General features: G+C 36.7%; 1 protein-coding gene across 1 annotated transcript in view; it reads right to left on the minus strand.

Moving 5' to 3' along the window:
* HUWE1 (HECT, UBA and WWE domain containing E3 ubiquitin protein ligase 1) overlaps positions 1–12363 on the minus strand; it is a gene marked incomplete at both ends in the record, with an annotated part of 124529 nt that overhangs the window by 87727 nt on the left and 24439 nt on the right. Inside the window, 11 exons of the mRNA XM_084258919.1 lie at positions 285–365; positions 1483–1611; positions 3391–3496; positions 3688–3828; positions 4587–4714; positions 4846–4996; positions 5295–5395; positions 6469–6568; positions 7181–7249; positions 8209–8286; positions 10316–10378. Coding sequence (XP_084115045.1) covers positions 285–365; positions 1483–1611; positions 3391–3496; positions 3688–3828; positions 4587–4714; positions 4846–4996; positions 5295–5395; positions 6469–6568; positions 7181–7249; positions 8209–8286; positions 10316–10378 — 1147 coding nt within the window. The remainder of the gene's footprint in view (positions 1–284; positions 366–1482; positions 1612–3390; positions 3497–3687; positions 3829–4586; positions 4715–4845; positions 4997–5294; positions 5396–6468; positions 6569–7180; positions 7250–8208; positions 8287–10315; positions 10379–12363) is intronic.

The following is a 12363-nucleotide window of genomic DNA, read 5'->3' on the forward strand; positions in this document are numbered from 1 at the left end:
GAAAATTTGATTGCAGCATAATATATCAAAAAAAGCCAAATGTACAACACTACCATTTACTACAAACGATTCATTCACAATACACTGTTTATAGCAGATATATTTGGCAATCAAAAATGACTATTTGAAACTGAATTCTGGCCTTTCTCACTCATCACTAAGTTGAAAAATAAGTAATCACACATTGGAAAAATGTGGGTAGTAAAATCCTGAAAGGACATAAAACACACAGCGAACTCTCAGGTTATTCCAGATTGGTATCACCAAATGTCAACTTCTCTTACCTAGGAGGAAGAGGGATGGGCCATAATATTCTGCATTGCTGATGATGTGCTTCAGGGAGGTAGGGAGAGAACCATCCATCACTAACAGAAAAATGAACATAAATGAGACTATGATCAGATCAGGAGTAGTCTAATAGGTGTGCAGATGATGAAGCAATATATTACATATACCACATATTAGCAAACATTGTGTAGACTTCAATGTAATGGCCTCTACTTGGGATCCTCTTCATATTCCATTATTTATTCCTGTCCATACAATATCCTTGTAAACAGTGGGTCAAAGAAGTAAAAGAATACAGGCACAAAGAGAGTACGGTAGCAGGCTGTGAGCAGAGTCAAAAGGTAGAAAAAGGAAAAAACAATGGAATCACTACAAAAATAGCTAAATGATCCCAGGTCTAAGAAAAGCAACACTAAATGACTAAAAGCTGTTAAAAAATGGCACGGCCTTTTTCCTAAGCCTGCCTTATTAAAGAGTACCATCAGAAAGTCTGAAAAGGACTAATTTTTGAGAGCAAAACATCTTTCAAGAAAGTATCTAGAATCAAATACCATGTCGTATGCCATCTGAGAAAGCAGGGTCTTGAATGGCCTTTTTGAGGAAATTCAACATGGATTTGAGAAGTGCTGCTCGTTGTGGAATACACTGGACTCCTGGCATGGGAGAAAGGCAGGGTTATTTGGGGTTTACCATTATTAGACCACATGAGCAGGCACATAAAACATTTTTTTAAGCGACCCATAAACTATAGAAACACAAGCAGACATTCATAATTAGATCTCTAGATGATGGGAAGAATACTTACCCAAGCTCTGAAATTGGAAAAATATATCTCCAAGTACTGCATAAAACTAATACTAATATTAAAAGTCTAAAGTTAAAAAAATAAAGTGAAAAGATTAACTCTCCAATCTTTAGTTCCTGTTTTAGTTCTAATCTCCCCTCCAACATGGCAAAATAATCAGGATGTGCAAATAGAAAACTAAAAAATGCAATGAAATAAATGTTAATATAAGAAAATGGACACCAGAATGGCAAAACAACATGTATTGTCATAAGAAGCAAACACCTAGTTTTCTTATGGGGGGGGCCTGAGGGGGGCACGTAAGCTCCCATAAAACAAACACACACACCCCTCTTCACTAATTTCATTACTCAGAGTGAAAGACTATGTATATCTAGATGTCCACGCACCAGGACGGGGTCCAGCGCCAGAGGAAATGTTAGCGCTGCTGCTGGAACAGGATGCCCTTAATTCAACATCTAGCCGGTGCTCCATAGATATGGATAAGCCTGGACTACTTTCCATAGTCACATCTGCAACTGAAGCAAGAGTTATGATAAACTAGTTAGAATAAAAGGTACCATCCAAAGAAAGACAGTTGAAGAAAATTTTTTTCCACCGAGATGAACGATATAAAAAATAAAAAGGAATTAGGATAAAGAAATCCAGAATGAAAATGCAAGCTTGCCAAAAACAAAAAAGTACTTAGTATCACTAGTAATTAAGACATGCAAATCAGAAACAATCCTAAAAAAGAAATCAGAATTCGTACCAATCAAACTTGGGAGAAAAAGCTGGTAAGTAAAATATTATTTGTACTCAATATCTAATAAATACAAGATACACAATTCTTAGAATTAAAAAAATATATAAAAAGCTCCATTAGTGATAAACTACTTATATTTCGAAATATTCCTACTTTTTATACATATATGATCATACAATCACACATGCATGTGCCTTACAAATGAGAAGCACAAATTCATGGTTCTCCAACAAGCTTTTCTTTTTTTTTTTAAAGGTATTCAATTGTTTTTTTTTTTAAAGATTTATTCATTTGCTTGCTTATTTATTTATTTATACAAGCACTGGGTACAGTCAGAAGCGCAGGAGGGTGAGAGAATTCACCAGAGCCAGAGTGGGGAGCAGAGCAGGCAGAAGGACCGAAGTACACTGCTGAGGGGAGCAGCGGGTGGCAGGAGGGGTCTGCGCACCATGCGGGACCCTCCTCTGGTGGCCGGGGAGCAGCCAGGGATCGAACCGGAGCTGCAAAGGCTGCGGGCAGCTTCACAACCCAGCGCTCAACCGCTGCGCCACCAGGGAGGCCCTCCAACAAGCTTTTCATTGAGAGAATATACAATTTTCTCTATGAGTATGTCAGAACTACCTAAAATGATTGTTAAAAATGAAGAATTTCTGGTCTTCATTTGCAAACTTATAGAATTAAGATTGCAGTAGGGTCTAAATCTTTAGCATAAACACTGTAATTTATTCTTATGCTTACTAAAGTTTGTCAACCACTGATTTATGATGAGCAGCAAGTCTTCGTAGCTTTCTACATCCCACTATTTAGTGGATGTCACATTTTAATCAACACTCTGGAAGTGTTGATTAACTCAAATGCCAGCTTGCTCACAATAGACTAGAAAAATAAATTTGGGTAAAAGGGTTTGTAGGAGCAACAAAGGACATAGTTAACTGTGTTCAGAATATTTGGTGTCAAGAATGGAAGCACTACAAATTCTTATACCTTTATGAGTATGGTAATGGATACATGTAATGACATCATAGGCCATCAATGTAAGATTAATTCAAATTTTAAGAAAACTGTTTTGGGGAACAGTTTTTCTTATTGGTACTATTATTATGAACTATGGGTTGGATGGGGATAGCAGGGAGGTTAAAAAGAACATACATTACACATCTGAGATTAAGAATGATCTGGTCTTCTGTTTTTCTGATTATATGATTTCAAAGAAGTTCACCAACCAAAAAATTTCTCAACCTCTCCTCTCCCTTCTGAAAATAGCCAGATAGTTTCTGTATCATTCCCAAACTTGTATTTAATCACAATGTATCAGATACTGCTGAAGAAACAGCATTAAACAAAACAGTATCCTGATCACCTTTCATTTCTAGGTCCAACAATTCACAAATTTCTTTTCTAATTATCTCCATGAAAACAAGACCCAAATCATTTATGTAGAAAAAATAGTTTTGTTGTTGAAAATATATATTCAAGTTAGTTGTGCACAAAATTGGGGCTGAATGACAGGAAAATGTCAAGCACAAAAGTAATGACTTAGTAATCTAATTACCATCCATATCAGTTTCCATTTCTTCTCCTTCTTGTGTAGTACTAGGTCTCTGGATCTTTGGCTTGATCACAAATGGACACTCTTTTCGGCACAAATCTACTTCATGCTGTTATTGAGGGAAAAAGTAGTATGACAATCTTACATATGTAGAAGGGATTAAAAATAAAATGAAAGAGTGCTGCAGGCAGATATAGAATTGGTTTCTAAAAACAGGTAAGATGGCTCTTTAGGGTAAGATAGTTCCTAGACTTAGCTTTTAATTGGTTTAAGTGTATGCAAGTGCACCTTATATAATACCTCAAGTCTATAAATGAAGATAGAAAGTCCACTATGGGATTGAAAAGCTGCCATGTCCAAGTTAGTGATGAGGTCAACCACTCTGACGGCTCTGGTGACAAATGTTATCTGGTCCTGTTCATCACCAAGAAACTTTATAACCTATCAGGAACAGAAAAGGAAGCAAAACTGGTTAAATAAAAAGACACAAAGCTATAAATAACAACTTTTTGGAAAAATGCAGTCTGGAGTCTCAGGGAGACAGCATGGTAAATGGGGGGGAAAATGTGTTTGATTTTTGGTCATGCCAAATGATAAGTTCTATCACTTCTATAACTCAACCTCTTGAGGTAATGGGGACAATAAATTGCAAATCATAAATGGACATTCTTTTTGGGGCAAATCTACTTCATGCTACAAGCACAGGAAAAGTAGTAAGAAAATCTTATACACACACACCTATGTATACACACATATACATACATGTACACGCATACACATATACACATAGACACCAGGGATTAAAGTAGGATTAAGTGAAATATTAGGGAGAAGAAAAGATATTGCCTAGTGCCCAGCATGAAGTAAAGAATAATACTGCCATCACAGCACAATTTACAAAGTATTTTTACATATATTTTCTCCAGGGTCATGTCTAAGGTCATAAGAGTGGCAATGTCTTGAAAGACAATAGCACCCTGCTGAACTATGATCAATTCTTAATAATGGAGATAGCTGCTTTTGAAAATTGTAAATGAGATAACCAGAAAGCCAAACCGGAGGAATCAGTGTAACATTTTCTGGGTAAGCTTTTTTATTCTATCTGTTCTTACTGTAAATCATTCCAAACACAATACTACGTCCTCTCTTACTCCCCAACAGAAGTTTTTATTAAAACAAAACAAAACAAAACAGAGCACCTTCAATAAGGCTTCCATCATCCCACAGGAGACCAAGGCTTCGCCACCAGCGTCGTAGCTGGCCAGATGGTATAAAAAAGAAAAGAGCGCAGTGGCAAACTGGTGAGGGTATGGATCCATGGATGGATCTACAAGTGAGGTTGGGAGGGAGAGAAAGTACAAGCTCAGAATTTGGTGTTAACCTGGCAGGACGTTAAATGCAGATGAGCAAAGGGCTGTGTTCCTCTTGCTGCCTAAGACAGTAGCTATCAAAACTTACCAATCATGGCCTGGATACAGTTTCGCACAAGAACAGGTAAAAATCCATGGTAAGAGGCAGTTCCAGTACAGTCAATAATACTGCTTAATTTGGGAGTTCTCTCTAAGTGGACAATTGATGTTAATGTTCGTAAAGAAGCAGCTTTAATTTCCTATGAAGCAGAATATAAACATAAAATGTGTTAAATAGGAAGTAGATGACTGAACCAAATTGCCAAAATCCTAAACTCTCAAATTTAAGTTCTTCTACTGGGAATTGCATAGGGCAGATGGAGATCTGTTTAGTATAACAGTGAAAAGCCAGCATTTGTTTAATTTGCAGCTAAATATCTAAGGGAAAGAAGCAAAATGGCCATGATTTCCACTTGGAGTTTGTTCTAAACCACTGGGGAAAACCAAACAGCAAGTAAGTCACAAGTTTGGTATAAACAAGAGAATATTAATACTTACCATAAGCTGCTTATCTGTTATCTGCAGGACATCTACCAACTCCTCTATCAACCCGTTATATAAGATACTGTTGGCTGACTCCTGCAAGGCATTGGAATACACTGCAAAAGGAGAAACAAACACTTTAGGCAAGAAGGCAGTGGTCAAGCCACTGCCCGATGACAAACATTTTGGCCCCTACTGGTTTTGGGGAAGGAATTCCCTTCCAATCAGCATTGGAGGGCAGAATCAATAAGTTCTAGATGACTGGATAAAATATGGTGATGAGCTCAAAATACCCACCAAAGTGACAGATTCCCCTATAAATGTATCAGCAGTACTGAACCAGAACTTTTGGGAACTGAAACAAGAGAATGGACAGCAATTTTTTTTAATACTAATACCAGACATAGTCTCATGAAATACAAATTAAAATAGGATTTGAGCACACTCATTCAGTTTCCAGCATTCATTTCCTGAGCACCCACCAACACGCCAGAAGTTGTCCAGATAAGACTACAAATTTCACTTCAAAGATCTAACAATTTAAAAGAGCAAACAAACAAGTAACAACATAATGAAGGCTGGTAATATTAACAGCAGCTACTATTTTTATACCTTCTATGTAGCTGGCCTGTGCTAGGTGCTTTACAGGATTTCATTTAATCCTCAGATTAGCCTATAAAATAAGCAGTATCCCAATATTAAACAAGGAAACTGATGCTAAAAGGATAAACATGTGGCTAATAATCTGTAGAGTTAGGATAAGAGCCAAGTACTGATCATTCCAAAAAACTAGTATACATTCTACTTTAATACTCCACAGTAATATGTCACTGACTACTTAACAAATACTTCTGGATTTATTTAAAAATTACATTCTTGAAGGGATAGAAGAGGAAGATGAAATGGTAAGAGGAAAATAGGGTGGCTATTGCGAAATGACTACGTGAATATTCATTTAAAAAAGACCAAAATCAAGACTAACCCTATGTGATGTCAACAAGCATCAAATCCTCTTTCTGATCCAACATTAAAGGAGCTCAAGAATAAATGCCATGAACATTAGGAATGCTGGCAATTATACTATTTAATTTTCCATGTAGGTAACTACAATAAGCCTCATTGCAAAAAAGACTTGATTTTGAAGGAAAGCAAGTTTTAACACTGCCTATTAATTATATTATTCTCTTACCTAATATAGATATTGCATGCAGCCTGGCCTGAACAGCTTGCAATCGCTTCCTGTGATTAGAAAAGCCATGGGCCAGGCGTATGTGTGTAAATAACAGCATCTGTAGAGAGATAGGACCTAAATTAGGAAATCACTGGAAAAGATGAACATAATTTGAGAGTTCAATCTTACCCGTTAAGACTACTTAGTAAAAGGATTAACTGTTGCTATTTGTTAAGGCATAAAACAGTTCCACTCTGAGGTTAGTTGACAAAATGAGAATAACAAAACAGGCTCACAGAATCCTAATATCCTAACATAAGTCAAGAACTACCACAACAATGATGGGCAAACTGAAGACATGTGGCAAGAGTTCTGATTGTTACTAATCAAATTAAATATCTGATCTGTCACAGCGAGCAGGGAAAAAACCACCATAACTAAATGTTTACTCCCTTAGCATCCAAGACTGAGTTACCACCACTTCTTAGCTACTTATGCTGAGTAAGGCAGTTTACATTTTCCTTAAACTCTCTCTATGAGGGCCTAAATTAGTGTTGGCGTCATAAAAGATGAGAAACTAAGGCTCATGGAAGCTAATAGTTTGCTTTTGGTCTGATTCAAAGCTGAAATTCATGCTATGTTGTCTGCCAGCCCAGCACATATCATTTATATTATGAGTCTATATGGAAAGCAATCACACCCTTTAGAAATTTTTAGGACTTATTATTACCTGCTTATCCTTAGGAATGCTGTACATTTTGGTAAGAGATTCCATGATTTCAGAAGGGCTTTCTGAAATCTACATTAAAAAAAATAGTTAGGAACAAAAATTAAACCAAATACTTAGAAATTAGCCAATAGTCAAAAGATTCCTCTTACCTTATCAAGTTGTTCTATGTGAATATAATGTAGTGTGTTACTAGTTGTCTGAAATTAAAAAGATGAGAGGTATTAAGAGTTATGAAGTACCCTAATTTATCTGTCACAGGACTGTAAGAACTTCCTGAAAAACAAGATTGAAGTCTAACGTGAAAGTTCTTAAAGTCACGGTAACTTTAGAGTCCCCTAAAATACCAATTTAATATACAGAATATACTCAGGACAGTTTTTTTGAAACCAATAGTATCAAAACACATCACACATACCCACACACATTTCATATTTTCTTGTCTCTTAAATTTTCATGGACTAAATCTCCACGGCCTCTGTATGTATTGCAAACAATGAATCCATGAAAATGGTTTCTTTCTAAATACATGTTAGACCCGTTTTCAAGGCATCATTAATCTAGAAAGATTTATTTGTAATTATATATTACAGGTAGAAGAATAAAAGATCTTATTTACTAGGACACTTCTAAACCAAACTGAATGTTATTATCTGCTGAAAGAAGATGGATGATCACAAAGTTGAAGGACCTTTTAAGCAATATACAGACTTCTAGTTTAAGCAGAGAAAGGTGAATCATCATTATCCAAGCTATTACACTGCATGTTGGAATTCGCAACTGTGAAATCAGATGTCATAGTAGCATTCCATAAAGGGGGTCTTATCTTTTGGGAGTCCCAACATAAGACCCAACTTATCAGAGCTGCACATACAATGAACAGTTATTTCTGAGCGGGTGCTAAGTATGCTTAGTTTGGGAGGATTAGCTATGAAGTTCAAAATCATTTCTTCATTTAACTGAGAAGTCGTTTAGAAAATTCAACCCCAGTTACAGTGGATACTATTAAGACAAGTCTGAATGAGACTTACCCTTTTCTCAATTTTAACCTCAGCCCCAGGGTCTGCATAGAATTCAAAGTGTAGTGTAGTTGCACTGGGTGGGTATTTCTGTGTATAAAGCACATGAAAAAATTAGATACTCAGTTTTAACTGATTATAAGCAAAACATGTAGCATCTTCCCCCAAACCTTCCCTCAAAGTCCTAGCTTTATGTTCAACTCATTGAGCAGTGTAGCCAGTAGCTACAGGGCCTTTGTTCCTTGTCTAGCAGAGTTCAGATGTTTACAAAAAAGTATTTTTAAATGAAGTATCATTTTCTTACATTCTCGTTAATTTTTTGATAGTAAATGATTTCTCCTCTCAGGTGTGGAAATCATAGTCCTCCACCATATTCCACTGTGCTCTTCTCTCCCTCTTCCCTTTCCCTCCCACTCTGAATGCCTCAGATCTATGGCCTGCTTTCAAAGGTTTGTTCTAAGGTTTGTCAGAGTGCAGACAGGTGTCTTACAATAAGGGAGAATCAAGTGAATGGAGCCCGGAGATGCAAAAGCTTCCATATTTCTTACTTATAAGTTACCAGATAACATTTCTTTCAAAACATCAATTTTAACTGTAGCTATTCTCAAGAGGGGCAACTCTGCCAAGCAGTACTGAATAAGAGTTCAAGAAAGGGTGGAGAGACCAACTCAAGAATGGAAACAATGTTCTTACAGAAACCTTAGTGTTTATCATCACCTTCTAAAATATTTTACTCAAACTATGCCTCATGGGCATACATTCACATTTCTTCAAATACTCCCTTCTTCCCATGCCATTCTGTACCTCTTTCTTATGATATCCTACTGCTTTTCGGGCACAGGTAGATACACACTAAGTCAATATAAATCAGACCTTGACAATAAATCCTCTTTAATTCTAGAAAAGTAACATGAAAAACAAATTAAGACTGCAACAGCCCACCTTTCAAAATGTATTCTTGAAAGAAATTCATAGCAGTGATTACCTCTAGGAATGTAGAACTACTACATACTTTTTTATACTCTTTTAACATGTATATGTATTACTTACTTTTTAAAGCACACATCAAATTTTTCAAAGTCTCACAATATGCTAAACATCAATTAATAAATAAAAGGATGTATGAGTTCTTAATACAGGCCAGGACCAGAATGAGTAAAATACATCAGGCAAGTTCAGTAGAGTGAATATATTGTTTTACTAAAAGGGTAAAGAACAAACTTGATATACATAAACAGACTCAGAATCAGCCAACTGGATTTTGAAATGAAAAATTATTTTCTCAGAATCAGAATTTCAAACTGAATATTTCTTTAAGATTTATGTAGCTTTGATTATTAAACAGTAAGACTCACCTCCCTTATTACCCAATACCCACTTATACAATGCACACTAAAGTATATCAGTTAAGGTGGGACAGTAATTCATTCTAATGTATACTTTCCTGTTACTGGAATAAGAGCCATTCTACTACGGGGAAAAAGTTTCTGACATAAATCACTAAATTTCATAGCAGTCATTTATGCTAAATATGACAAACTAATAAAAGAAACAATATAGGTACTAGAGAATATAGCTGCTTCTTGGCACAGGATTGTTACAACAAATCCAATTATATCTTGTAGTTCCCACAGCAAACATATAAAAAAAAACAGGGGAGAATGGGCTGAGCTCGTGAATGAAGGGTGAGTAGGACAGGGCATGAGGGGTAAACATGGATAACACAAAGAACATTCTAAGTTCTCTAGGACTTTAGTGGTAGCACTGTTCTTCAAGCAGCCATTCCTAAATCATGCCAGACTGCTCAGTGATCCAGTGGGACAATGCAAACAACTGCATTCTCTAAGAATTTTAAATCACTTTCAAACTAGTTTACTAAATACAGTGTCCTACCTAAGAGTTGGCTCTAACCATATCATTATGTCCCCAAGATTCTTCATCTAACATAAGCACATTGAGGACACAAGCATGTCTAGACAAGGTATGTTCAATTTCTCAGGTTCTTCAAACATCCTGATATGAAGTGTCAACTTTACATGCCACATATTCAATGCAAAGTAAGCTCAAAAAGAGGCTACAGCTTTGTCAAAAGACTCCCATGTCCCAAAGAGTTACTTACCATCATATGCAAGTCTCTGCAACATTCTGCAAGTCCAAAGCCATTCTCCTTTCCACCCCAGCTCTTGGAAAGAAAAAGACAGTGTTAAAACGTGCTTAAAATAGTGTTGTATAAAAAATACTTGAATGGGTGCTTGGAACAGTGTTCAGAAGACACCCAAAGTCAAAAAACAGGAAGCAAATAGAAGCAAGGACTTAAGACTAAAGGACAAGACTGTCTGCCTAAAAGTGATTTCTCCAGAGATCAATTTCACTGCTCTGTGAGGATGCTACTGGGAAGAACATAAGTACCCATCCCAAGCAAATGCCCACAATCATGCCTGCTGATCCCATAAGACCTTCAGCACAACACTGTTTTCCATGCTCAGCCTGCTCACCTCCCTTAGTAGGATGGAATGTATCTCTCTCCAGAGCTTCACATTTTGACATGAACCAAGCTGCAAAGCATTGTTTATTCCTACTGTTTTTGGCCACCACAAAATGTAGACACTCATCAACAAGTACTAAACCCTAAGGCAATGGGAGAATAGCTCAACATAGACACTATAGCTCATTTCCAAATCTAAAACTCCAGCCATATAATCCTCTTATTAAGTGCATTTTCAACAGTATTTGAGGTATCAATCATTTTTGCCTGATTTAGAATGATCGAAAGGGTGGGTAGGCATCTATTAAAAATACATTAGCCCAGGGCCTCCCCTGGTGGTGCAGCGGTTGAGCGCTGGGCTGCGAGGCTGCCTACAGCCTCTGCAGTGCTGGTTCATTCCCCGGCTGCCAGCAAGGGTCCCACCAAAAAAAAACAAAAACAAACAAACAAACAAAAACAAAACAAACAAGCAAAAAAAAAAAAACATTAGCCCTTGCCTCCTGGGAAAAGACATAAAGACGGGGTAAACAATAGACAAACTGAAAAGCCTGGAAACAAAGGCTGAAGAATGAGATGGTTTAAGGAATAAGGGCTTTGAAAAATACTATGTATTTCTGGGAATCTAGAAAGATACCCCCCCAAGGCTGGGTACAATCTCAGAGAAGACCTGAGAAGGCTATAGCTTTCCATCTCTCTCGGTGACTAATAAACTCCATGCAAGCATGAAAGGAAGGATAGGACAGAGCTGTAAAATTCCTCTTTGAGTATCAAATATACTGAATATTGATATTAGAAACATCAACACATACATAACCCCATTTATAAAGACTATGAGCTTTATTTATTTTTTGGGGGGGAGTCCAGGAGTTTATGGCAAATCACTAGCTGGTTTACTAAGCTAATACAACAGAGACTGAAGTGGTCACATACAACAAAGACTTATAAAATTAGTTCAGAAAAGTTTAAACAAACTATAACAAACCCTAGGGAGGGGTGAGAATGTGATTCCTAGAGTAATCACATAATAATATTCAAAACATCCAGTATTCAACAAAAAAATATGAGACATGCAAAGAAATAAGACACTGTGCAACATACACAGGAAAAAAATAAATTTTAGCAACATGGGATGTACTGTTCTCAAGATGGCCTCATAATATGTCATTTACTCCTCTATCCCCCAACAATAATTTGGCATTCATCCAGGGAGGGAAAAAAGCACCTTTGTAGAAACCGTGGAATCTAGACCCATATACCAATGAATCTGAGGAGTCTTGCCCACCCAATCACTGGGTAACAAGTATGCAGACCTAAGTCCCAGCTGTGGACCATGCAGTGGCCCATGAACCCAGAAGAGCCACTCAGCAAGGTTCAAGGGCCCCAGGAGAACACTGTTTTAATCATCAAAAAATGACAAAAGTATTTAAATAGAAAAAGGTAATATACTGATACATAATACAAAAAAAGGGACCTATAAAACAAAAAGGAAGAGTAAAAGGATATAGTTTTTCTATGTGATTGAAGTTAACTTAAGAAGCTTAAAATATGTTTATCTTTTTTGAATGCTGAGTAATATTCCATGGTGTACATGTACCACATCTTCTTGATCCAGTCATCTATTTTTGGGCATTTGGGCTGTTTCCAAAGCTTAGCTATTGTAAACAGTGCTGCTATAAACATAG

The sequence above is a fragment of the Talpa europaea genome (assembly GCF_964194135.1).
Source record: "Talpa europaea genome assembly, chromosome: X".
Taxonomy (NCBI): domain Eukaryota; kingdom Metazoa; phylum Chordata; class Mammalia; order Eulipotyphla; family Talpidae; genus Talpa; species Talpa europaea.